This window comes from Coregonus lavaretus, assembly GCF_964263955.1.
Source record: "Coregonus lavaretus genome assembly, chromosome: 21".
In the NCBI taxonomy this organism is placed as follows: domain Eukaryota; kingdom Metazoa; phylum Chordata; class Actinopteri; order Salmoniformes; family Salmonidae; genus Coregonus; species Coregonus lavaretus.
In genome coordinates, this window is record NC_140008.1 from 36,170,773 (window position 1) to 36,195,938 (window position 25,166).

Here is a 25,166-nt window from a genome sequence, read left to right on the forward strand (position 1 = left end):
AGGGGTGCCCATGGGGCTGGGGATCAGAATTGTCCCATGCGAGAGATTCAGGTTGAGGTTTCCAGGGTTAGAGTAGTGCAGAAGTTGTCATATGCTGAGGCAGTGAAGAAAGTAGAGGACGATGGGTCAAGGGGGAGGGATCCTGAGAGGAGTGGTGTGAGTAGTAGATCTGGACAGAGGGATAAACCAACAAGTGATATACGTTTCAGTAAGATTAGATTTTTGGCATTTATAGCAATGGTTATCAACTGTACTGCAGGGATGGAACGTAAGTCACAGAAAATAGAGGTTGTGGTGGCAGCTGCAGAGAGGTATTTGGGTGTGCGAGACTTGACATCAGAAGAGTTACTGGGTGTGTTAAGTGGCGGTGTCCCATCCTTTCAGGCTGTTGGCCTGAAATAGGACTAAATAGATTTAAATAGTGCAGTATGGTATTTATTATTATGTTTTATGTTCTGTGAGTGTAGTGTTAGATGGTAGGGTATTAGTATTATTATTTTATTTTTAGTATAAGGGAGTTATACTCCAGTTTAGTAGGTGGCGGTAATGCAACATTTATTGGATGCCAACCGCTGTTAAACCTCATCGAAGAAGAAGAACCACGTTCTTCCTCGAAACTGCTGGAGGGCTGATAATTCAGAATCACAATCCCATTTCATAGAAGCGTCTAACTTCATAGCTAGAGGAAGAACAAAGCTCTGGAGTAACAGGTAAGCGAAACACGTTTTATGTAACTGTAGCTAGCTAGCAGTAATAATTGTAGTTTCGATCACAAAGGTTGCTATTTAAAATAAACATTTGATTGATTTTCCTTCGAAAGCTGTTCGTGTCTTGCTAACTATGCTACCTAGCTAAGCATTCTCTTTTGCTGACAGTTGCTTGATGACACACAAGACAGCAACATTGGTTCAGTTCAACCCGCTCAGAAACGTTATAGTTAGATAACGTTTTCTCTGAACAACCGGAGAACCGTTTTCATTAGCTAAATTGCAAATGAACATGATGTTCCTATATGGCCCATGCTATACGGGATCCTTGGGACGTCATAGCCCAATATTGGACTAAAGGAGCCTAGCGTTACTCCTTCTTAGTCCAAGGACCTTACAGGTTCTGTTTAAATGGCGAATAGAGTCCCACAGTTGAGGTGTCATAATACCCATAAAACCTAGCGGTCAAAAATGGTTCCAATCGTTTTCCACCAATCATTTTGTTTCCCATAGGTTATTTTAGAAACACTTAAATATACTGAACAAAAATATAAACGCAACATGTAACGTGTTCGTCCCATGTTTCATGTTTGATGAGCTGAAATAAAAGATCCCAGAAATGTTCCATATCCATAAAAAAAATCGTATTTCTCAAAAAAAAATATTGCACAAATGTGTTTACATCCCTGTTAGTGAGCATTTCTCCTTTGCCAAGGATCCATCCACCTGACCGGTGTGGTATATCAAGAACATGATTAAACAGCATGATCATTATACAGGTGCCCCTTGTGCTTGGAACAATAAAAGGCCACTCTAAAATGTGCAGTTTTGTCACAACACAATGCCACAGATGTTTCAAGTTTTGAGGGAGTGTGCAATTGGCATTCTGACTCCAGGAAGCTCCACCAGAGCTGTTGCCAGAAAATGTAAGGTTAATTTCTCTACCATAAGCTGCTTCCAAAGTCGTTTTAGTAGTACCGTATTTTCCGCACTATAAGGCGCACCGGATTATAAGGCGCACCTTCAATGAATGGCCTATTTTAGAACTGTTTTCATATATAGGGCGCACCGGATTATAAGGCGCATAGAATAGAAGATACTGTAGTCAAACGAATTGACTGGGGTTGCGTTATGCATCCACTAGATGGAGCTGTGCTAAAAGGAATGTCAACAAAACAGTCAGATAAAGTCAAACTTTATTAAGCGTTCTGACAACTCCGTTCACTCCCATGGTAATGTTGTTCAAACGTTAATGTGCATATTAACAATATCTCCCAGCCTTGCTCACTCTTCTCCCAAACGTGGAGGGGAACCTTTCCCTGATTCAGTAAACACGTAGTAAAAGAAACAGTCTGATACCACTAAATCAAACGTTAGTGCATAACTCAACATTGTTCAGTTACATATAACACGTAAAGCTCACTTTTTCAGTTCATTCCCCATCCACGAACCCCTCGAATTCTTCTTCTTCAGTGTCCGAATTGAACAGTTGGGCGACTACGGCATCCAACCTGCCCGGCTCCCTCTCGTCATTATCCGAGTCAGTGTCGCTGCTGTTGCCTGGCAGTTCAGATATTATTCCTGCCTTCGTGAAAGCTTTGACCACAGTTGAGACCGATATATCAGCCCAGGCATCCACGATCCATTGGCAGATAGTGGCGTAAGTCGCCCGGCGCTGTCTCCCCGTCTTGGTGAACGTGTGTTCGCCTTCTGTCATCCACTGCTCCCACGTAGCTCGCAGTCTAGCTTTGAACGCCCTGTTGACACCAATATCTAGCGGCTGGAGTTCTTTAGTTAATCCACCCGGAATGACGGCAAGCTCCGAATTAGTTTGCTTCACTTGTTTTTTGACAGCATCGGTGATATGGGCGCGCATTGAGTCGTAGATCAATAGGGACGGAGCTGTGTGGAAAAAGCCACCCGGTCTCTTGACGTAAATTTCTCTCAGCCACTCACTCATCTTTTCCTCATCCATCCATCCCTTCGGGCTAGCTTTGATGACGACGCCGGCTGGAAAGTTCTCTTTTGGCAAGGTCTTCCTCTTGAAAATAATCATGGGTGGAAGTTTCTGGCCATTAGCCTGGCAGGCGAGAACTACAGTGAAGGATGACTTCTCATTCCCTGTGGTACGTACAGACACCGTACTGGTCCCCGTTTTCTCCACAGTGCGGTTCACGGGAATATCAAAGGTGAGTGGAACCTCGTCCATGTTGGTGATGTGCTCTGGCCGGATCTTCTTTTCAGTGATCTTATTTTTGCAGTATGCGCGGAAAGTGACCAGCTTTTCTTGGTAATCTTTTGGCAGTTGCTGCGAGACGGTAGTTCGTGTGCGGATGGAGAGATTACGTCTTTTCATAAAACGAAAGCACCAAGAAGGACCGCCTCGAAATTCATCGATTGTCATGTCCCGTGCTAGCGCTGTTGCCTTCATTCGAATAGTGACTGTAGAGACGCTTCTACTTGCTGCTCTCTGTTCAACAACCCACTGTTCGAGTTTGTCCTCTAACTGTGGCCATCTTGCTTTGTTCCCGCGGAAACTCTGTTTAGTCTTCTTTACTTGGCGCAGGTCATCTTCTTGCTTCCTCCACTTCCGTACCATTGATTCATTAATGTTGAATTCTCTCGCTGCTGCTCTATTCCCATATTCTACTGCATGACCGACAGCATTGAGCTTGAACTCTGCGTCGTAAGCGTGTCTCTTGAAAGGTGCCATTTTGGGGTCTTTATACACACACAAGTGGTGTGGGACTGTGAGTAAGCACAATACCGGTGTGTACTGGCTACCGTAATGCTGCAAGTGGTGCGGCTTTGTAGTTTACCAGTCGTACTGAAACATTTCATTATTATTAAATTGTTTTTATTGGTTTTTCATACTGAAACATTTTGACAGAGCACCTTGAGCGCCGTATACAACCAGTATGGATCAACCAATTAACCAATTGATCCATACATAAGGCGCTCCGGATTATAAGGCGCACTGTCGTTTTTTGAGAAAATGAAAGGCTTTTAAGTGCGCCTTATAGTGCGGAAAATACGGGTACGTCGAATTTGGCAGTACGTCCAACCGGCCTCACAACCGCAGACAACGTGTATGGCGTAGGGCTGGGTGATATGGCCAAATATCATATCATGGTATTCTTCTAATTTGAAGGTATTTTATGTTTTTGAATAATAAGTTCTAAATATGCTTTATGAGTAGTGCGTGACCCTAGGGTGGCACCACATACATCCTAAGTGATTACAATGGGTATTTCTCCATTCTGATTGTTTTATACTGTTCAATTCAACCCAAAACAATTTTCAGCAATTTAATCAATTTCTGCATTTCCTGCACTCATCTGAGATCATTTCCACACTGCTGCGTAGGGCTGCACAATATGGGCAAACAATAATCATATGTTGCAATTGCGATTTGACTTGCGATTTAGAGCAAAACACTTGGGTGAACTGTTGGAAATATAATATTTATATACATTTTATAGTTAGAATATAATAGTGGGCACTTTAAATACAGTGTTTGACATGACAACAAATGAAAATGCCAGGGAGGAGTTATTGTGACAGGGTAGGAACAAAAGTGTTGATCAGTGTTTCCTAGGGGACCCTATAATCTTTGGCTACATTTTAATGTTTTCTTTTAGCTACTTCATGTAGCTAACTTATTCATGCTTTGCGTATTCCTCTTGATTTAGAAGATACTGTTGCACAAACAACATGCTGATTTAGGTCTACACCATCACTGGTATTATCAGGCTGTATAGCTAAATACGTTTGCTCTGACTCAGTACATTTATTAGCTAGCTAGCCAGCTCCCGAGTGGCACAGTGGTCTAAGGCACTGCATCGCAGTGCTAGCTGTGCCACTAGAGATCCTGGTTAGAGTCCAGGCTCTGTCGCAGCCCGGAGCGGGAGACCTATGGGCGGCGCACAATTGGTCCAGCGTCGTCCAAGGTAGGGGAGGGTTTGGCCGGCAGGGATGTGGTTCATTTCCCACGGGGGGGGGGGCAGTATGAAAAAAAACATGTATGCAATCACTAACTGTAAGTCGCTCTGGATAAGAGTGTCTGCTAAATGACTCAAATGTATCTAGGGATTTAGCATTAGCGGCTAACAAGATTTAGGCCAAACTTGCTAAGAAAATACAAATTAGCTGTTTGCAGATGTAAGAAACACAAACTAATAGTGTAGCCTAATTATAGAACGCTAGTGGATTTATATTACCGCACTGCTTTGCTTTATCTTGGCCAGGTCGCAGTTGTAAATGAGAGCTTGTTCTCAACTGGCTTACCTGGTTAAATAAAGGTGACATATAAAAATAAAAAAGGGTGGGACAACATCAACAGCCAGATCAACTCTATGCGAAGGAGATGTGTCACACTGCATGATGCAAATGGTGGTCACACACCAGATACTAACTGCTTTTCTGATCCACGCCCCTACTTTCTTTTGTTAAGGTACTGTATCTGTGACCAACAGATGCATATCTGTATTCCCAGTCATGTGAAATCCATAGATTAGTGCCTAATTTATTTATTTCAATTGACTTTCCTTATATGAACTGTAACTCAGGAAAGTCTTTGAAATTGTTGAATGTTGTGTTTTATATTTTTGTTAAGTATACATAACATAAAATGTGTATTAGGCTAGTAGTTGAATTTGGAAAAGTATTTAATTCGGACACCAAAATGTACACGTCATTGACCCATATACATTTATACAGTTTTGTTGAGGCACAGTCCTAAAGCCCCATTAGTTCCTTCGTATGGGAAAGTCTAATCCAACAACATTGAGAATCAGAAAACCCATTGTCAGTATTGTCTGCTTCCTGTTTCCTTCATTACATTGTAGACTATTGGCCAATTCTTGAAACTAGACTAGGAACTTGGATCTAAAGACAAGATAAAGGACATGGCAGTGTACTTTCCACTTAGCCTAATCTTATCAGATATAGTAATATAATATAATAATATGCCATTTAGCAGACGCTTTTATCCAAAGCGACTTACAGTCATGCGTGCATACATTTTTGTGTATGGGTGGTCCCGGGGATCGAACCCACTACCTTGGCGTTACAAGCGCCGTGCTCTACCAGCTGAGCTACAGAGGACCACAGAAATGATTTTACACTTGTGGTTTGTATGCTTTTGAAATTACATCCTCCACCTCTTCCTGTAAAAAGCCTAGGTTAATACCCTATCTTCAACCTAGTACAAATTTACCCAGATCTATATAACTACTCTTGTGTACTCTATTGCTGTCATTGTCAAGCCAAACATGTCAATGAGTAATAGGGAGTTGTGATAGCACAAACAGAGTGGCACTCAGGCTAGTAAAAAAGCCGACTAGTAAAGTTCTGTTTGTTTAGTCCACTCCCTCTTGTGTTGGATTATTTCTTGATTACTAAAGGAATTGATTCTGTCATTGCAAAAAACTGGGACAATGCATCATTGTGTCTCACTACTTGTCCTGGAACCTGTAAGTGTAGGCCTACAGTGAGGGGAAAAAAGTAGTTGATCCCCTGCTGATTTTGTACATTTGCCCACTGACAAAGAAATGATCTGTCTATAATTTTAATGGTAGGTTTATTTGAACATTGAGAGACAGAATAACAACAAAAAAATCCAGAAAAACGCATGTCAAAAATGTTATAAATTGATTTGCATTTTAATGACGGAAATAAGTATTTGACCCCCTCTCAATCAGAAAGATTTCTGGCTCCCAGGTGAGTTTTATACAGGTAACAAGCTGAGATTAGGAGCACACTCTTAAAGGGAGTGCTCCTAATCTCAGCTTGTTACCTGTATAAAAGACACCTGTCCACAGAAGCAATCAATCAATCAGATTCCAAACTCTCCACCATGGCCAAGACCAAAGAGCTCTCCAAGGATGTCAGGGACAAGATTGTAGACCTACACAAGGCCGGAATGGACTACAAGACCATCGCCAAGCAGCTTGGTGAGAAGGTGACAACAGTTGGTGTGATTATTCGCAAATGGAAGAAACACAAAATAACTGTCAATCTCCCTCGAGCTGGGGCTCCATGCAAGATCTCTCCTCATGGAGTTGCAATGATCATGAGAACGGTGAGGAATCAGCCCAGAACTACACAGGTGGATCTTGTCAATGATCTCAAGGCAGCTGGGACCATAGTCACCAAGAAAACAATTGGTAACACACTACGCCGTGAAGGACTGAAATCCTGCAGCGCCCGCAAGGTCCCCCTGCTCAAGAAAGCACATATACATGCCCGTCTGAAGTTTGCCAATGAACATCTGAATGATTCAGAGGAGAACTGGGTGAAAGTGTTGTGATCAGATGAGACCAAAATCGAGCTCTTTGGCATCAACTCAACTTGCTGTTTGGAGGAGGAGGAATGCTGCCTATGACCCCAATAGTTAACTAGTCTAGCTAACTAACTGGCTGAATAAGTTGACGACGGACTCGCTCAAGCTGTCGGGACTAACCCACAACGTTAGACACGGACACGAATGATCTGCTTGGCGTGTTGACACACTGGTGGTTTGTTGTGGCCGAGTATTGGTGCTAAACCGTGTTGTTGGAGTCCGGCATGCTAGCTGGCTGTGATGTCATATGACTAGGTGCCCTGGACGATTTTCACGGAAGAATACTGTACCAAGTTAGCTAGCTGAATAAACTAAGTTAGAGTCTATTCCTAGAAAACATTGAACCGCTGTAGTTTACAACAATTATAGTTTCTGAGGTGGAAGTTGGGAGAGTTATATTTGGGTGTTTCAGTGAAACGTAAGTGAGGGAGGCCCCGCTCTCTCCTTTCCCAGATGTTTAGTTCATTTCATTCCGATCTCCTTTGCATTATTGTAGCCATTTTCTGTAGCCTGTCAACAATCAATCAATTTTCAATCAATTTTATTTTATATAGCCCTTCTTACATCAGCTAATATCTCGAAGTGCTGTACAGAAACCCAGCCTAAAACCCCAAACAGCTAGTAATGCAGGTGTAGAAGCACGGTGGCTAGGAAAAACTCCCTAGAAAGGCAAAACCTAGGAAGAAACCTAGAGAGGAACCAGGCTATGAGGGGTGGCCAGTCCTCTTCTGGCTGTGCCGGGTGGAGATTATAACAGAACCATGCCAAGATGTTCAAAAATGTTCATAAGTGACAAGCATGGTCAAATAATAATCAGGAATAAATCTCAGTTGGCTTTTCATAGCCGATCATTAAGAGTTGAAAACAGCAGGTCTGGGACAGGTAGGGGTTCCATAACCGCAGGCAGAACAGTTGAAACTGGAATAGCAGCAAGGCCAGGCGGACTGGGGACAGCAAGGAGTCACCACGGCCGGTAGTCCCGACGTATGGTCCTAGGGCTCAGGTCTCTCAGTTGGCTTTTCATAGCCGATCATTAAGAGTTGAAAACAGCAGGTCTGGGACAGGTAGGGGTTTCGTAGCCGCAGGCAGAACAGTTGAAACTGGAATAGCAGCAAGGCCAGGCGGACTGGGGACAGCAAGGTGTCATCATGCCCGGTAGTCCTGACGTATGGTCCTAGGGCTCAGGTTCTCAGAGAGAAAGAGAGAACGAGAGAATTAGAGAGAGCATACTTAAATTCACACAGGACACTGGATAAGACAGGAGAAGTACTCCAGGTATAACCAACTAACCCCAGCCCCCCGACACATAAACTACTGCAGCATAAATACTGGAGGCTGAGACAGGAGCGGTCCGGAGACACTGTGGCCCCATCCGAAGAAACCCCCGGACAGGGCCAAACAGGAAGGATATAACCCCACCCACTCCGCCAAAGCACAGCCCCCGCACCACTAGAGGGATATCCCCAACCACCAACTTACAATCCTGAGACAAGGCCGAGTATAGCCCACAGAGGTCTCCACCACAGCACAAACCAAGGGGGGGTCAAGGGGGTGCCTCTGTCTATACCTGTTCTCTCCTCTCCGCACAGGTTATACAAACGCCTCTCACTGCGTGGTTGCTGCCTCTCTAACCTGGTGGTCCCTGCACGCACCACCCAGGTGGAGTTCCAGGTCTCAGGCAGCCTCTGGAACTGCCGTTCTGCTGCCAACAAGGCAGAGTTCATCTCAGCCTATGCTACCCTCCAGTCCCTCGACTTCTTGGCGCTGACGGAAACATGGATTACCACTGAAAACACTGCTACTCCTACTGCTCTCTCCTCGTCTGACCATGTGTTCTCGCATACCCCAAGACATCTGGTCAGCGGGGTGGTGGCACAGGAATCCTCATCTCTCCCAAGTGGACATTCTCTCTTTTTCCCCTGACCCATCTGTCTATCTCCTCATTTGAATTCCATGCTGTCACAGTCACTAGCCCATTCAAGCTTAACATCCTTGTCATTTATCGCCCTCCAGGTTCCCTTGGAGAGTTCATCAATGAGCTTGACGCCTTGATAAGTTCCTTTCCTGAGGACGGCTCACCCCTCACAGTTCTGGGGGACTTCAACCTCCCTACGTCTACCTTTGACTCATTTCTCTCTGCCTCCTTCTTTCCACTCCTCTCCTCTTTTGACCTCACCCTCTCACCGTCCCACCCTACTCACAAGGCAGGCAATACACTTGACCTCATCTTTACTAGATGCTGTTCTTCTACTAATCTCACTGCAACTCCCCTCCATGTCTCCGACCACTACTTTGTATCCTTTTCTCTCTCGCTCTCCTCCAACACTACTCACTCTGCCCCTACTCAGATGGTAACTTGGGAACTTCCTTCCCTCAGCCAGGGCATTGAAAATGGGTCGTGGATGGGTATTCCAGCATGACAATGACCCAAAACACACAGCCAAGGCAACAAAGGAGTGGCTCAAGAAGAAGCACATTAAGGTCCTGGAGTGGCCTAGCCAGTCTCCAGACCTTAATCCCATAGAAAATTTGTGGAGGGAGCTCAAGGTTCGAGTTGCCAAACGTCAGCCTCGAAACCTTAATGACTTGGAGAAGATCTGCAAAGAGGACTGGAACAAAATCCCTCCTGAGATGTGTGCAAACCTTGTGGCCAACTACAAGAAACGTCTGACCTCTGTGATTGCCCACAAGGGTTTTGCCACCAAGTACTAAGTCATGTTTTGCAGAGGGGTCAAATACTTATTTCCCTCATTAAAATGCAAATCAATTCATAACATTTTTGACATGCGTTTTTCTGGATTTTTTTGTTGTTATTCTGTCTCTCACTGTTCAAATAAACCTACCATTAAAATTATAGACTGATCATGTCTTTGTCAGTGGGCAAACGTACAAAATCAGCAGGGGATCAAATACTTTTTTCCCTCACTGTACTTTCTGTGTAGACTTATCTTTCAGGTCTGTATGTAACCTCGTCCCCAGGCTCGACAGAAAGAAAGAGCCGGCTGGGGGACGAGATTAGTCTGTATGTCTGTTAGTAACTCTTGTTTAATTGATTCTTGATTCGTATATCACTGAATTCATCAATCAATTCTGGAGAAGTAATTCCCCTGCCATTTGTATGAAATAACAACTTGGCAGCCTTCTTCCAAAGTAGATTACCTTGAACTTCACTGATCTAAGCAATTCACTGTTTCTCTCTCCCGTTCTCCCCCCCATTTCTCTCTCTGTGTGTGTGTGTGTGTGCGCGCGCAGATGGGAGATCACACAGTGGATCAAAATGGCCCTATGCGGGTGTTGGTGACTGGGGGGACTGGTCTGGTGGGCAGGGCCATAGAACATGTGGTCAAAGAAGAGGGAGGGGCCAGGGAGGGAGAGGAGTGGATCTTCCTCTCATCTAAGGACGCAAACCTCATGTGAGAGCTACACACACTCATACATAGACACACACACACACACACCTGACCCAACACTCCCTCTCCTGCCTCAGTCCTAGCTCTGGGTGGCTTTGTAGCTCAGCCTATGAGTTCCTGTGTTTTTGAAAAATCAAATCAAATTTTATGTCACATACACGTGTTTAGCAGATGTTATTGCGGGTGTAGCGAAGTGCTTCTAGCGCCGACAGTGCAGTAATATCTAACAATTTCACAACAAATACCTAATACACACAAATCTAAGTAAGGAATGGAATTTAAGAATATATACATTCCAAGCTGACGTGTGTGTGTGTGTGCTCCCCCAGGGACATGGGTGAGACGCGGGCAGTGTTTCAGAAGCACCAGCCCACCCATATCATCCACCTGGCAGCCATGGTGGGAGGGCTCTTCAAGAACATGAGGGCCAACCTTGACTTCTGGGTAAGTGGTTCAGGAGTTGTGATGACAGAGGCTGAATCCCGATTCTCCACATAGTTCCCGAAGTGTGCACTTGCACAATTTTCTCACATTACTTTTACAATGGTGGAAACTCCCTTCAGCCAATGCTTTTTTACCAATCCTATGTTTTAAAAGTTCACACTTCTGAAAAAGGCTAGAGGTACAGGATGCAGATTTTGACAATGTTTATTTACCAACTTGGGCTACATCCCTATTGGCACCCTAATCACTCACTATAGGCCCTGGTCAAAATTGTACACTATAGTGAATAGGGTGCCAATGGGGATTCAACCTTATTCATCCATCCATGTGTGATTTTGATCATGTTTATTTACCAATGTATTCATCCATCCATCCATATTCTCCAGAGAAACAACATCTACATCAATGACAACGTTCTGCAGGCAGCACACGAGGTAGACGCTGTCAGGGTGGTCTCCTGTCTCTCCACCTGCATCTTCCCTGACAAGACCACCTACCCCATCGACGAGACCATGGTAACAACTTGTGTGTGTCTGTGCGTGTGTGTTGCAGACATGATGGTAGTTGACTCTCTCTCTTATTTATTTTCTTCCAGATCCACAACGGCCCTCCTCATGAGTCTAACTATGGCTACTCCTACGCTAAGAGAATGATCGATGTCCACAATAGGTGTGTTCTTCTTTTATTTAAAGAGATTCTCCGGTACTTTTGTTTACTTTTTAGCCAGTAGTTCTGAAAGTAGCGCTCACGAGCCAAAAGTGGTCCTATGTCACATGTGCAATATGTGCACCACGTCATTGCGCTTTCTATCGCTCTGCTGTGTGCATCTTCCTAGCTGTCACTCAAATGGCGAGGGGCTAAAGCTGATAGGCTGAACTTGAATTGCAAGGGGGCTGGCCTACGAGGGGAAAATCTAGGGGAAATGGCGCAGCACAGCTTCTAGAAAACAGTCGCTTTCAAACTAGGGATTTTGTGGCTAAATGAGGTAAGAGTAATTCTGCTCATAGATTATGCATGTATGAACTACACATTGGAGCATGTCTTTAACCTTTATTAGAAGAGACCAGAGGGGTATACTATGATTTGAAGCTAGGGTTTTCTAAAGCTAGCCAGCTTCAGGTAGCATCACATTCCAGCTCTGGCTTCATCCGTACTACGACCATGGAAATTGCTTGTCCGCCTGCCGCTAACTCTAGCAGGCTTGTAACTGCGCGTGCATGTCGCACGTGGCTAGTCGAACGCGGAACCCTTCATTGAGATGATGCTGAAACATCAATCCATGGGCGAGTCAGTGCACATTTTAACTTGTGCTGAAATTAAAATGAAAGGAGTTATCTTGCAAATTCAGCAGGCAATGGTGTGAAATCAGGCTTGTTGAAGTGCTGTCTTTATTTTACTTATTGTTAATGCAGTTTTTGGTGTACTTATCAATGTTAGTTCTGAAGGATTCGTTGCCATAGAAATTTACCAGGATAAACGGTGAGCCACTTTAGTGGTACCGGTTATCCCGAGTTGAACTCAGAGTTGACCAAAGTTACCTCTAACTCCTCAAACCACGTACGTAGTACACATGGCCAAAAGTATGTGGACCCTTCAAATGATTGGAATCTGCTATTTCAGCCACACCCGTTGCTGACAGGTGTATGAAATCAAGCACACAGCCATGCAATCTCCAAAGACAAACATTGGAAGTAGAAGGGCCCATACTGAAGAACTCAGTGACTTTCAATGTGGCACCGTCATAGGATGCCACCTTTCCAACAAGTCAGTTCGTTAAATTTCTGCCCTGCTAGAGCTTCCCCAGTAAACTGTAAGTGATGTTATTGTGAAGTGGAAACGTCTAGGAGCAACAACTGCTCAGCCACGAAGTGGTAGGCCACACAAGCTCACAGAACAAGACCCCAGTCTGTCCTCGTTTGCTACACTCACTACTGAGTTCCAAACTGACTCTGGAAGCAACGTCAGCACAATAACTGTTCGTCTGGAGCTTCATGAAATGGGTTTCCATGGCCGAGCTGCCCGCTCACACAAGCCTAAAATCACCATGCACAATGCCAAGTGATGGCTAGATTAATGTAAAGCTCGCCGCCATTGGACTCTGGAGCATTAGCAACGCGTTCTCTGGAGTGATGAATTACAAAGCGAGGTCCATACAGAAATGGTTTGTCAAGATCGGTGTGGAAGAACTTGACTGGCCTGCATAGAGCCCTTACCTCAACCCCATCGAACACCTTTGGGATGAATTGGAACGCCGACTGCGAGCCAGGTATAATCGTCCAACATCAGTGCCCGACCTCACTAATGCTCTTGTGGCTGAATGGAAGCAAGTCCCCGCAGCAATGTTCCAACATCTAGTGGAAAGCCTTCCCAGAAGAGTGGAGGCTGTTATAGCATTAAAGGGGGGACCAACTCCATATTAATGCTCATGATTTTGGAATGAGATGTTTGACGAGCATGTAGTGTATATGGCTCTGTGGTCGTGTTCGTGGGTTATGTTGATGTGTGTTTGTCTTGCAGGGCGTATCACCAGCAGCATGGGCGGTGCTACACAGCAGTGATACCAACCAATGTGTTTGGTCCTCATGATAACTTCAACATTGAGGATGGACATGTACTACCAGGTCTCATACACAAAGCCTACATCGCTCAGAGTAAGATAACTACACAACACTCACTAATAGCTGTATATCTATTTCTTTATTTTTCAGCCAACTGTAGCCTGCTGTCTTTTTTGGTCTGTATACTGCAATTCAGTTTATAGCTGGGAATGTATATGAAACAGTGTATAACATTTATTCAATGTATAAAACCTATACAGTATACCTCCCTACATTAATCTGTATACACACATTCCACTATAACTATAACCACTATACTTTATTACAAATAAAAGGTCTTACAGAGTTTTTGTTGCATCAAGAAATGATTTTATTAAAATTTCAACAAAGCCGATACCAGTCTGCAGAGTGGCACCCCGTTCTTCCTCCCTCACGTCACATTATATACCATCATCCCCAACTCTTCTAGCTCTAAATCCCTCCCTCTTCAGTTTCCCGCTCTTTATCACTCATTTTACATTTTAGTCATTTAGCAGACGCTCTTATCCAGAGCGACTTACAGTTAGTGAGTGCGTAAATTTTCTTTTCATTTTTAAAGTTATTTTTTATACTGTGGGAATCAAACCCACAACCCTGGCGTTGCAAACGCCACCTCTACCAACTGAGCTACATCCCTGCCGGCCATTCCCTCCCCTACCCTGGACGACGCTGGGCCAATTGTGCGCCGCCCCATGGGTCTCCCGGTCGCGGCCGGCTACGACAGAGCCTGGATTCGAACCAAGATCTCTAGCGGCACAGCTAGCACTGCGATGCAGTGCCTTAGACCACTGCGCCACTCGGGAGGTACACTCCACACCCACTTCCTTTGTCCCTGAGGACGGCTGAATACGGTTGAATACGGGAGTTGTTCAATTTTAAATCAGCAAGCTGCCAAATCGTCCAGTCTTATAACACAAAATGAACACTGACTGTTCTATCAATCTAAGCAACCCACAACCATAATTGGACTATAATCAGAAAATCTAGATTTTAGTCAGTAATGCAGAATCTATGCGTTATTGGAATGACAAGTAAATCCTCCGTTATTCCAATTCTAAATGGTCTGTATTTCTAGTATCTTGCACATACCACATTTATCGTCACACGCTCAACGTATAACTTAGCAGTCAACGAGTCAAACCCACATTCATTGATTTGGCAACAGATCTAACGACTTAACCAAATGAATTATATTTTCCCCCTAATATACAAAAATTCCTTGACTATATCACCTCTGCTTCTGAAATGATAGATAGCTATTATAATGCTTAACCTTTTCTACCACACGCTCTATGTACTGTCTCCCACCCCCCACGTACGCCTATGTGTTTGGGCGCGCAAGCCAGCACCTATATATTATTCCACTTTTATCCACTCTCTATTAATCAATTTCCCACACATAACATACATCATATGTCAATATTATTCATATCATCCACCGCATTCGTATTTCTAATGATTCTTTATTGCCACATGTTAATTTCCCCTAACCTAGTCCCAGCGGAACATCAATTTAACAACCTAGACCCCCATCCCTCAGTCATAGCATCCTCTCAGAATCCTATAGACTGGTCACTGATCTTACACTATTCTATGCCAGGCCGCGTTGTACACCCCCCAAGATATTATTATATAAAAAAGCTTATTATCCACACCTATATCAATTTTCAATCAATTTTATTTTTTATTTTATATAGCCCTTCGTACATCAGCTAATATCTCGAAGTGCTGTACAGAAACCCAGCCTAAAACCCCAAACAGCTAGTAATGCAGGTGTAGAAGCACGGTGGCTAGGAAAAACTCCCTAGAAAGGCCAAAACCTAGGAAGAAACCTAGAGAGGAACCAGGCTATGAGGGGTGGCCAGTCCTCTTCTGGCTGTGCCGGGTGGAGATTATAACAGAACCATGCTAAGATGTTCAAAAATGTTCATAAGTGACAAGCATGGTCAAATAATAATCAGGAATAAATCTCAGTTGGCTTTTCATAGCCGATCATTAAGAGTTGAAAACAGCAGGTCTGGGACAGGTAGGGGTTCCATAACCGCAGGCAGAACAGTTGAAACTGGAATAGCAGCAAGGCCAGGCGGACTGGGGACAGCAAGGAGTCACCACGGCCGGTAGTCCCGACGTATGGTCCTAGGGCTCAGGTCTCTCAGTTGGCTTTTCATAGCCGATCATTAAGAGTTGAAAACAGCAGGTCTGGGACAGGTAGGGGTTTCGTAACCGCAGGCAGAACAGTTGAAACTGGAATAGCAGCAAGGCCAGGCGGACTGGGGACAGCAAGGTGTCAGCATGCCCGGTAGTCCTGACGTATGGTCCTAGGGCTCAGGTTCTCAGAGAGAAAGAGAGAACGAGAGAATTAGAGAGAGCATACTTAAATTCACACAGGACACTGGATAAGACAGGAGAAGTACTCCAGGTATAACCAACTAACCCCAGCCCCCCGACACATAAACTACTGCAGCATAAATACTGGAGGCTGAGACAGGAGCGGTCCGGAGACACTGTGGCCCCATCCGAAGAAACCCCCGGACAGGGCCAAACAGGAAGGATATAACCCCACCCACTCTGCCAAAGCACAGCCCCCGCACCACTAGAGGGATATCCTCAACCACCAACTTACAATCCTGAGACAAGGCCGAGTATAGCCCACAGAGGTCTCCACCACAGCACAAACCAAGGGGGGGCGGCAACCCAGACAGGAAGATCACGTCAGTAACTCAACCCACTCAAGTGACGCACCCCTCCTAGGGACGGCATGAAAGAGCACCAGCAAGCCAGTGACTCAGCCCCTGTAACAGGGTTAGAGGCAGAGAACCCCAGTGGAGAGAGGGGAACCGGCCTGGCAGAGACAGCAAGGGCTGTTCGTTGCTCCAGAGCCTTTCCGTTCACCTTCACACTCCTGGGCCAGACTACACTCAATCATAAGACCTACTGAAGAGATAAGTCTTCAGTAAAGACTTAAAGGTTGAGACCGAGTCTGCGTCTCTCACATGGGTAGGCAAACTGTTCCATAAAAATGGAGATCTATAGGAGAAAGCCCTGCCTCCCGCTGTTTGCTTAGAAATTCTAGGGACAATTAGGAGGCCTGCGTCTTGTGACCGTAGCGTACGTATTGGTATGTACGGCAGGACCAACTCGGAAAGATAGGTAGGAGCAAGCCCATGTAACGCTTTATAGGTTAACAGTAAAACCTTGAAATCAGCCCTTGCCTTAACAGGAAGCCAGTGTAGGGAAGCTAGCACTGGAGTAATATGATCAAATTTCTTGGTTCTAGTCAGGATTCTAGCAGCCGTATTTAGCACTAACTGAAGTTTATTTAGTGCTTTATCCGGGTAGCCGGAAAGTAGAGCATTGCAGTAGTCTAACCTAGAAGTAACAAATGCATGGATTAATTTTTCTGCATCATTTTTGGACAGAATATTTCTGATTTTTGCAATGTTACGTAGATGGAAAAAAGCTGTCCTTGAAACAGTCTTGATATGTTCGTCAAAAGAGAGATCAGGGTCAAGAGTAACGCCGAGGTCCTTCACAGTTTTATTTGAGACGACTTTACAACCATCAAGATGAATTGTCAGATTTAACAGAAGATCTCTTTGTTTCTTGGGACCTAGAACAAGCATCTCTGTTTTGTCCGAGTTTAAAAGTAGAAAGTTTTCAGCCATCCACTTCCTTATGTCTGAAACACAGGCTTCTAGCGAGGGCAATTTTGGGGCTTCACCATGTTTCATTGAAATGTACAGCTGTGTGTCATCCGCATAGCAGTGAAAGTTAACATTATGTTTTCGAATAACATCCCCAAGAGGTAAAATATATAGTGAAAACAATAGTGGTCCTAAAACGGAACCTTGAGGAACACCGAAATGTACAGTTGATTTGTCGGAGGACAGACCATTCACAGAGACAAACTGATATCTTTCCGACAGGTAAGATCTAAACCAGGCCAGAACTTGTCCGTGTAGACCAATTTGGGTTTCCAGTCTCTCCAAAAGAATGTGGTGATCGATGGTGTCAAAGGCAGCACTAAGGTCTAGTAGCACGAGGACAGATGCAGAGCCTCGGTCTGACGCCATTAAAAGGTCATTTACCACCTTCACAAGTGCAGTCTCAGTGCTATGATGGGGTCTAAAACCAGACTGAAGCATTTCGTATACATTGTTTGTCTTCAGAAAGGCAGTGAGTTGCTGCGCAACAGCTTTTTCTAAAATTTTTGAGAGGAATGGAAGATTCGATATAGGCCGATAGTTTTTTATATTTTCCGGGTCAAGGTTTGGCTTTTTCAAGAGAGGCTTTATCACTGCCACTTTTAGTGAGTTTGGTACACATCCGGTGGATAGAGAGCTGTTTATTATGTTCAACATAGGAGGGCCAAGCACAGGAAGCAGCTCCTTCAGCAGTTTAGTAGGAATAGGATCCAGTATGCAGCTTGAAGGTTTAGAGGCCATGATTATTTTCATCATTGTGTCAAGAGATATAGTACTAAAACACTTAAGTGTCTCTCCCGATCCCAGGCCCTCGCAGAGCTGTGCAGATCCAGGACAGCTAAGCCCTGGAGGAATACGCAGATTCAAAGAGGAGTCCGTAATTTGCTTTCTAATGGTCATGATCTTTTCCTCAAAGAAGTTCATGAATTTATTACTGCTGAAGTGAAAGCCATCCTCTCTTGGGGAATGCTGCTTTTTAGTTAGCTTTGCAACAGTATCAAAAAGAAATTTTGGATTGTTCTTATTTTCCTCGATTAAGTTGGAAAAGTAGGATGATCGAGCAGCAGTGAGGGCTCTTCGGTACTGCACGGTACTGTCTTTCCAAGCTAGTCGGAAGACTTCCAGTTTGGTGTGGCGCCATTTCCGTTCCAATTTCCTGGAAGCTTGCTTCAAAGCTCGGGTATTTTCTGTATACCAGGGAGCTAGTTTCTTATGACAAATGTTTTTCGTTTTTAGGGGTGCAACTGCATCTAGGGTATTGCGCAAGGTTAAATTGAGTTCCTCAGTTAAGTGGTTAACTGATTTTTGTCCTCTGACGTCCTTGGGTAGGCAGAAGGAGTCTGGAAGGGCATCAAGGAATTTTTGTGTTGTCTGAGAATTTATAGCACGACTTTTGATGCTCCTTGGTTGGGGTCTGAGCAGATTATTTGTTGCGATTGCAAACGTAATAAAATGGTGGTCCGATAGTCCAGGATTTTGTGGAAAAACATTAAGATCTACAACATTTATTCCATGGGACAAAACTAGGTCCAGAGTATGACTGTGGCAGTGAGTAGGTCCAGAGACATGTTGGACAAAACCCACTGAGTCGATGATGGCTCCGAAAGACTTTTGGAGTGGGTCTGTGGACTTCTCCATGTGAATATTAAAATCACCAAAAATTAGAATATGATCTGCTATGACTACAAGGTCTGATAGGAATTCAGGAAACTCAGAGAGGAATGCTGTATATGGCCCAGGAGGCCTGTAAACAGTAGCTATAAAAAGTGATTGAGTAGGCTGCATAGATTTCATGACTAGAAGCTCAAAAGACGAAAACGCCATTTTTTTTTTTGTAAATTGAAATTTGCTATCGTAAATGTTAGCAACACCTCCGCCTTTGCGGGATGCACGGGGAATATGGTCACTAGTGTAACCAGGAGGTGAGGCCTCATTTAACACAGCAAATTCATCAGGCTTAAGCCATGTTTCAGTCAGGCCAATCACATCAAGATTATGATCAGTGATTAGTTCATTGACTATGACTGCCTTTGAAGTGAGGGATCTAACATTAAGTAACCCTATTTTGAGATGTGAGGTATCACGATCTCTTTCAATAATGGCAGGAATGGAGGAGGTCTTTATCCTAATAAGATTGCTAGGGCGAACACCGTCATGTTTAGTTTTGCCCAACCTAGGTCGAGGCACAGACACAGTCTCAATGGGTATGGCTGAGCTGACTACACTGACTGTGCTATTGGCAGACTCCACTAAGCTGGCAGGTTTGCTAACAGCCTGCTGCCTGGCCTGCACCCTATTTCACTGTGGGGCTAGAGGAGTTAGAGCCCTATCTATGTTGGTAGATAAGATGAGAGCACCCCTCCAGCTAGGATGGAGTCCGTCACTCCTTAGCAGGTCAGGCTTGGTCCTGTTTGTGGGTGAGTCCCAGAAAGAGGGCCAATTATCTACAAATTCTATCTTTTGGGAGGGGCAGAAAACAGTTTTCAACCAGCGATTGAGTGCTGAGACTCTGCTGTAGAGCTCGTCACTCCCCCTAACTGGGAGGGGGCCAGAGACAATTACTCGATGCCGACACATCTTTCTAGCTGATTTACACGCTGAAGCTATGTTGCACTTGGTGACCTCTGACTGTTTCATCCTAACATCGTTGGTGCCGACGTGGATAACACTATCATACACACCTCTTTATCTCTTCATCATATCACATTCACACAACGTTGTTCTCAAACACGCTTCATCACTATTTGCATAACCTACCGGAATATTCCTTTACTATGGTCAATTTTACCATAATCCTATATCCCTTCTAAATTTCCCAACTTTAATTACCCCCTAAAAGCTTGACCGAAATTCAATGTGTCGACGTCATATGATCACCCCCGTACACGTGACCTGTTCCTTCAACAGGATTTCTCTCTCTCTCCTTTTACGTTAGTAAGTGAATATCCACTTACTATTAATTCTTCTCTCCCTAATGCAAGATTGGGCTTTCCCTTTCTCCACCAGCCTTAGAAGCTTCAAACGACCTAAAATATAGTCCCTTTCCTTACACTTTCTCCACAAAGACAAGGCTATTATTTACAGGATTTATTTTTGTTGTCACCCACACATAAGCCGCCACTCGTGCTTAAATGAATCACTGAATGACTCACAGCCGCTCAAGCTAACCATTCACCCGTACGAGATGAGCAGACCTACTCTATCTTATTATTTCTCTATACTTTGAAGCCCTGGCGGCGTTCACAACCGTTCACCTACTAGGGATGAAAAGCGCGACATCCAATTTATGCTGTCACCTTCTCAGGATGACTTAATTTTTTACCCGATTCGCTGTCTAATTTGTGCATCACCTCACCCAGGCTGATGCGTCACCTACCCCTGAGCAGCCTCTAACAATGATAAACACGTTAGAGCGGTATCCGTAGTGGACGTTTGGCTAGCCACCTACCCCCGAGCTGTCCTCTGGGGTGCTAATTTTAGCTCCCCAAAGCGGTATCCGTAGGATTTAACTCAACAATCAATTGCATGCATGCTTATTCCTCATTCCAACAAAAACTCTGCTTCTTCTGCTAAATCTGGTCCTTTAATTTCTAGAGAGAACCCTTCCGTACCCCACCCTCAGATTCAGCTTGATAGAAACACACAGTTTAAGTAAGAACATAGCTTACCTTTTAAACAGCGGCGACCGAGTCTGTGTGAGTCGCTCAAACTTTCTCAGACGGTAAAGCAATCAAAGATCTCTATAACCAGTCCCATCTGGGGTGTCAAATATGTTGTGGAAAATAACCACTATACTTTATTACAAATAAGGTCTTACAGAGTTTTTGTTGCATCAAGAAATTACTTTATTAAAATTTCAACAAAGCCGATACCAGTCTGCAGAGTGGCACCCCGTTCTTCCTCCCTCACGTCACATTATATACCATCATCCCCAACTCTTCTAGCTCTAAATCCCTCCCTCTTCAGTTTCCCGCTCTTTATCACTCCACACCCACTTCCTTTGTCCCTGAGGACGGCTGAACTATTACTCCAACCAATCACTTGCTCCCCTGTCTTGCACACACACTCATGTTTAGTTGAAACATGACAAGGCCCTAAATTCTTGAGTCATACACAAACCTCACCCCCTCATGCTGTAATCAATCAAGAAGATACCAAGTAGACAAAGGTCTAGCCCAAACTCTATTCAATCCTGGTGCCGCTCCCTTCACTGTGTCTGAAGAGAGAGACAAAAGGCCACAAGCTAGTTTCAGTCTCATCAGATAAGACAGCCATGGATTTAAGTAAGAGCAAGCAATCTGACCCTAAGGCAGATTCCCTCTCTACTCACCCACACAGTGAAATTAAATGACCCAATACAATTCCTGGCCCAGTAACAAAGAATTCTAACTTTATGCTCTTGATTAACCCAGTTCTACCTCATAGTCCATTAAACTCTACAGTTCATTAATAATAATTCACCACAGAAGCAGTTTAAGCACCGCCTTCGCCCAATCCTAATACGTCCAATTAACCAGTGACGAAACCCCCCAAAAACGGAACTAATGCTGCTCGGATCTCACACATCCCATTCAGCCCTGGTAGATTCTCTCGATGTACACGCAGAATCTGCCCACGGGAGATTACATTTCTTCTAACAAGCCTTTACTCATCCGTGTTTGTTAGAGGAGGGCAGTCCGTTGGTGGTGTGGGGCTCAGGATCTCCCAGAAGGCAGTTCATCTACTCGTTGGACCTGGCTCATCTCTTCCTCTGGGTGCTGAGAGAGTACTACGAGGTGGACCCCATTATACTGTCTGGTGAGCACACGCACTCTCTCTCACTCACACACACACACACACACACACACACATTAAACAACAACATTTTCAGGATTCAGTGTTGTCTCCCTCTCTCGCTTTGTATTTTAGTTGGTGAGGAGGAGGAGGTGTCCATCAAGGAGGCAGCAGAGGCTGTCGTCGAGGCGCTGGGGTTCAAAGGTCAAGTGACTGTATCCTTTCACCTGGCTGCATGGCCAGATTATAACGCTAACACACACCACACACACACACACTATCTCACACGCACAACCTGCCAGTGGCAGCCCTGTGTGTTTGATTCCATAACCAAGACCTCCAGTATGACACGACCAAAGCGGACGGTCAGTTCAAGAAGACCGCCAGCAACGCCAAGCTGCTGCGGTACCGCCCCAACTGCACCTTTACCCCCTTCAAACAAGGTACCTACTTCTCCAACGCCAGTCATTTTGAAAAACCCAAAAAGTAGATTGCCGATTTTATTTGCACATTGAACAATGTTGTGCGCCGTAGTTCAAAAACTCTGTTTGTTGTGCTAAAACAATGTTGTATCTGTATTCGGCCACCTTTTTATTAACATTCGCAATTGACATATCAAGTTCTGCAAATAAAGCTGTTTGGTTCCTGTTGCTGAGTCTCCTTGTTGTTCTTCCTCCCCCTTCACAGCCTTGAAGGAGACGTGTGATTGGTTCGTGGCCAATTACGACAACGCCCGCAAGTGAATATTCCTTCAATCTGATTGAGTCATGGGTAACTGCATACATGGAGTGTGTCTGAAAGTCAACAAGGGGGAGGATCAACAGAAGTGGGTGTATAGAAAGCGAATCAGCTAATTGGGCAGATTTGTTGCCACTCAAGACTGTTTTGCGTGGCTGATTGGGCTGCACGACGTGTTGATTTTGAACAACTGTAGCATTTTAGCTAAGCCTTACCCTTTTCCTAACCTTAACCTCATTCTCCTAACCAACCTCCAGGGTTGGGTAGGTTACTTTCTAAATAATCTATTAGTTACTATGTACCTGTCTAAAAATGTAATCAGTAACGTCACTTTTGCATTACCCAAACTCAGTAAAGTAATCTGATTACTTTCAGTTACTTTTAGGTGGCGTTACCCCTTAAGACAGGGTTCTTCAATTCTGGTCCTGGAGGGCCGAAACACCTCTGTTTTTCATCCTACAGGGGTCCTAAAATTCAAAATCTAATTGCTAAATGATCCATGATATGACATCTTAAAACAATTCCATATGTTAGCTTAATAGAATTGCCCCCCTGATGTTACACCCATCGCTGTTGATCCACCCCACTTCTTTTTCAACGCCCACTTCAAGACACACTCCCAAGTATGCAGTTACCAATACTTGATCTGATTAGCTGTCAAGCAACCAGTCCCAGGAAGGCAGGAGCAGGAAGAGGGGGAGTCTAACCTTCAGGAGCTGAAGGTTCTAGAACTGAAGAACGTATTAATCAGACCTTACATGAAGAACTTTATCTGCCATTAAATTAAGTATTGTCAGATTAATGTGGGCTTGTGCTGGAGTAAGGGGCTTGACCATGCAGAACATGGCAGCGTAGCTTGTAGTGTTTTAGTCAAATCAGAGACTATTAGCGAGCTGATCGGTCGGTATTGTGGAATAATTATGTTAAAAGTAGGTGGTGGCATGCACATTACATTTGTACCAATATATTTGAGAAGATGTAATGTGGTCCTGATCATGTCGCTGAGATTCCTTGAAGAATGTGAAGTGTGGCTTGTCTAAATGACTTTGCCTGAGTCCCAAACTGAATCTTATTATAGTACACTACTTTTGACCAGGGCACTATGTAGGGAATAGGGTACAGTTTGGGATGCATCCTATCAAATGATGTCTAGTGAGCAGCAGGACTCCACTGTCTCTTGTCTCCCCTCGCTATGATCATGTCTATACCATAGGAATAGAATGGGTATAACGGACATATTGTCGTTTTTTTGGTCCATAGGATTTCCTCAATGTCTACCCAATATGGCGCCGAAATAGAATTGTCCAAAAATAAACCACAATTTTTTTTTTTTTTTTATTTTTTTTTTTTTTAATTATTATTTTTTTTTTTTTTTCACCTTTATTTAACCAGGTAAGCCAGTTGAGAACAGGTTCTCATTTACAACTGCGACCTGGCCAAGATAAATAGGAAGGCTCTGTTGAATTCTGTTGTGCTGACATGAGTGGGCTGTTCACACTACTGTATCATCTGATGTATATTGAACAAAAAATATAAATGCAACAATTTCAAAGATTCTACTGAGTTAGTTCATATAAGGAAATGTCAATTGAAATAAATTCATTAGGTCCTAATCTATGGATTTCACATGACTGGGAATACAGATATCTTAAAAAGGAACTTGTCACGGTATCTCGGTGTTTTCAAATTGCCATCGATAAAAATGCATTTTTTTAAATTGTCCATAGCTTGTCCCTGCCCATACCATAACCCCACTGCCACCATCGGGCACTCTGTTGACATCAGCAAACCACTCGCCCACACGACTCCATACACGTGGTCTGCGGTTGTGAGGCCAGTTGGACATACTGACAAATTCTCTAATATGACGTTGGAGGTGGCTTATGGTAGAGAAATTAACATTAAATTATCTGGCAACAGCTCTGGTGGACATTCCTGCAGTCAGCATGCCAAGTGCACGCTTTCTCAAAACCTGAGACATCGGTAGCATTGTGGTGTGACAACTGCACATTTGAGTGTCCTTTTGTCCCCAGCACAAGGTGCACCTGTGTAATGATCATGCTGTTTAATCATGTTCTTAATATGCCACACCTGTCCGGTGGATGGATTATCTTGGCAAAGAAGAAATGCTCACTAACAGGGATGTAAACAAATTTGTGCACAATGAGAAAAGCTTTTTTTGCATATGGAAAATGTCTGGGATCTTTTATTTTACTTCAGCTCATGAAACATGGGACCAACACTTTACATGTGTTTTATATTTGTCCTGTGTAGAATACTAGGTGGTTTGAGAGGCTATTTGATCTTTCTTTACTAAAAAAAAAAACAGGTCATTATGTATATTGGTGGTGGGCTGAGAATAAATCAAGAATGTTTGTTTTAACCTCTGAGTCTGGGTGTCATTGTACAACTACTTTGTAAGTCTTGCCTTGGTGCAGAACAGTGAAGCA

The 25,166-nt window shown here is 44.0% G+C and overlaps 1 protein-coding gene across 1 annotated transcript; it reads left to right on the plus strand.

The window, feature by feature from the left end:
- Positions 1-613: 613 nt before the first annotated feature.
- LOC311149092 (GDP-L-fucose synthase-like) lies at positions 614-24,022 on the plus strand. The gene is made up of 10 exons (XM_084186203.1): positions 614-710; positions 10,303-10,463; positions 10,790-10,904; positions 11,291-11,419; positions 11,500-11,573; positions 13,422-13,555; positions 21,871-22,002; positions 22,114-22,193; positions 22,322-22,421; positions 22,666-24,022. Exons 2-10 carry the CDS (start codon positions 10,303-10,305, stop codon positions 22,719-22,721), a joined length of 981 nt encoding a protein of 326 aa, XP_084042329.1. The 5' UTR covers positions 614-710; the 3' UTR covers positions 22,722-24,022.
- Positions 24,023-25,166: the final 1,144 nt, after the last annotated feature.

Bases quoted from the DNA above. Each gene is read 5' to 3' on its own strand.
- LOC311149092 (XM_084186203.1), top strand. From the start codon at position 10,303: ATGGGAGATCACACAGTGGATCAAAATGGCCCTATGCGGGTGTTGGTG. The intron at 11,574-13,421 runs GTGTGTTCTTCT...TTTGTCTTGCAG, and splicing joins ATGATCGATGTCCACAATAG to GGCGTATCACCAGCAGCATG. The intron at 22,003-22,113 runs GTGAGCACACGC...TTTGTATTTTAG, and splicing joins GGACCCCATTATACTGTCTG to TTGGTGAGGAGGAGGAGGTG.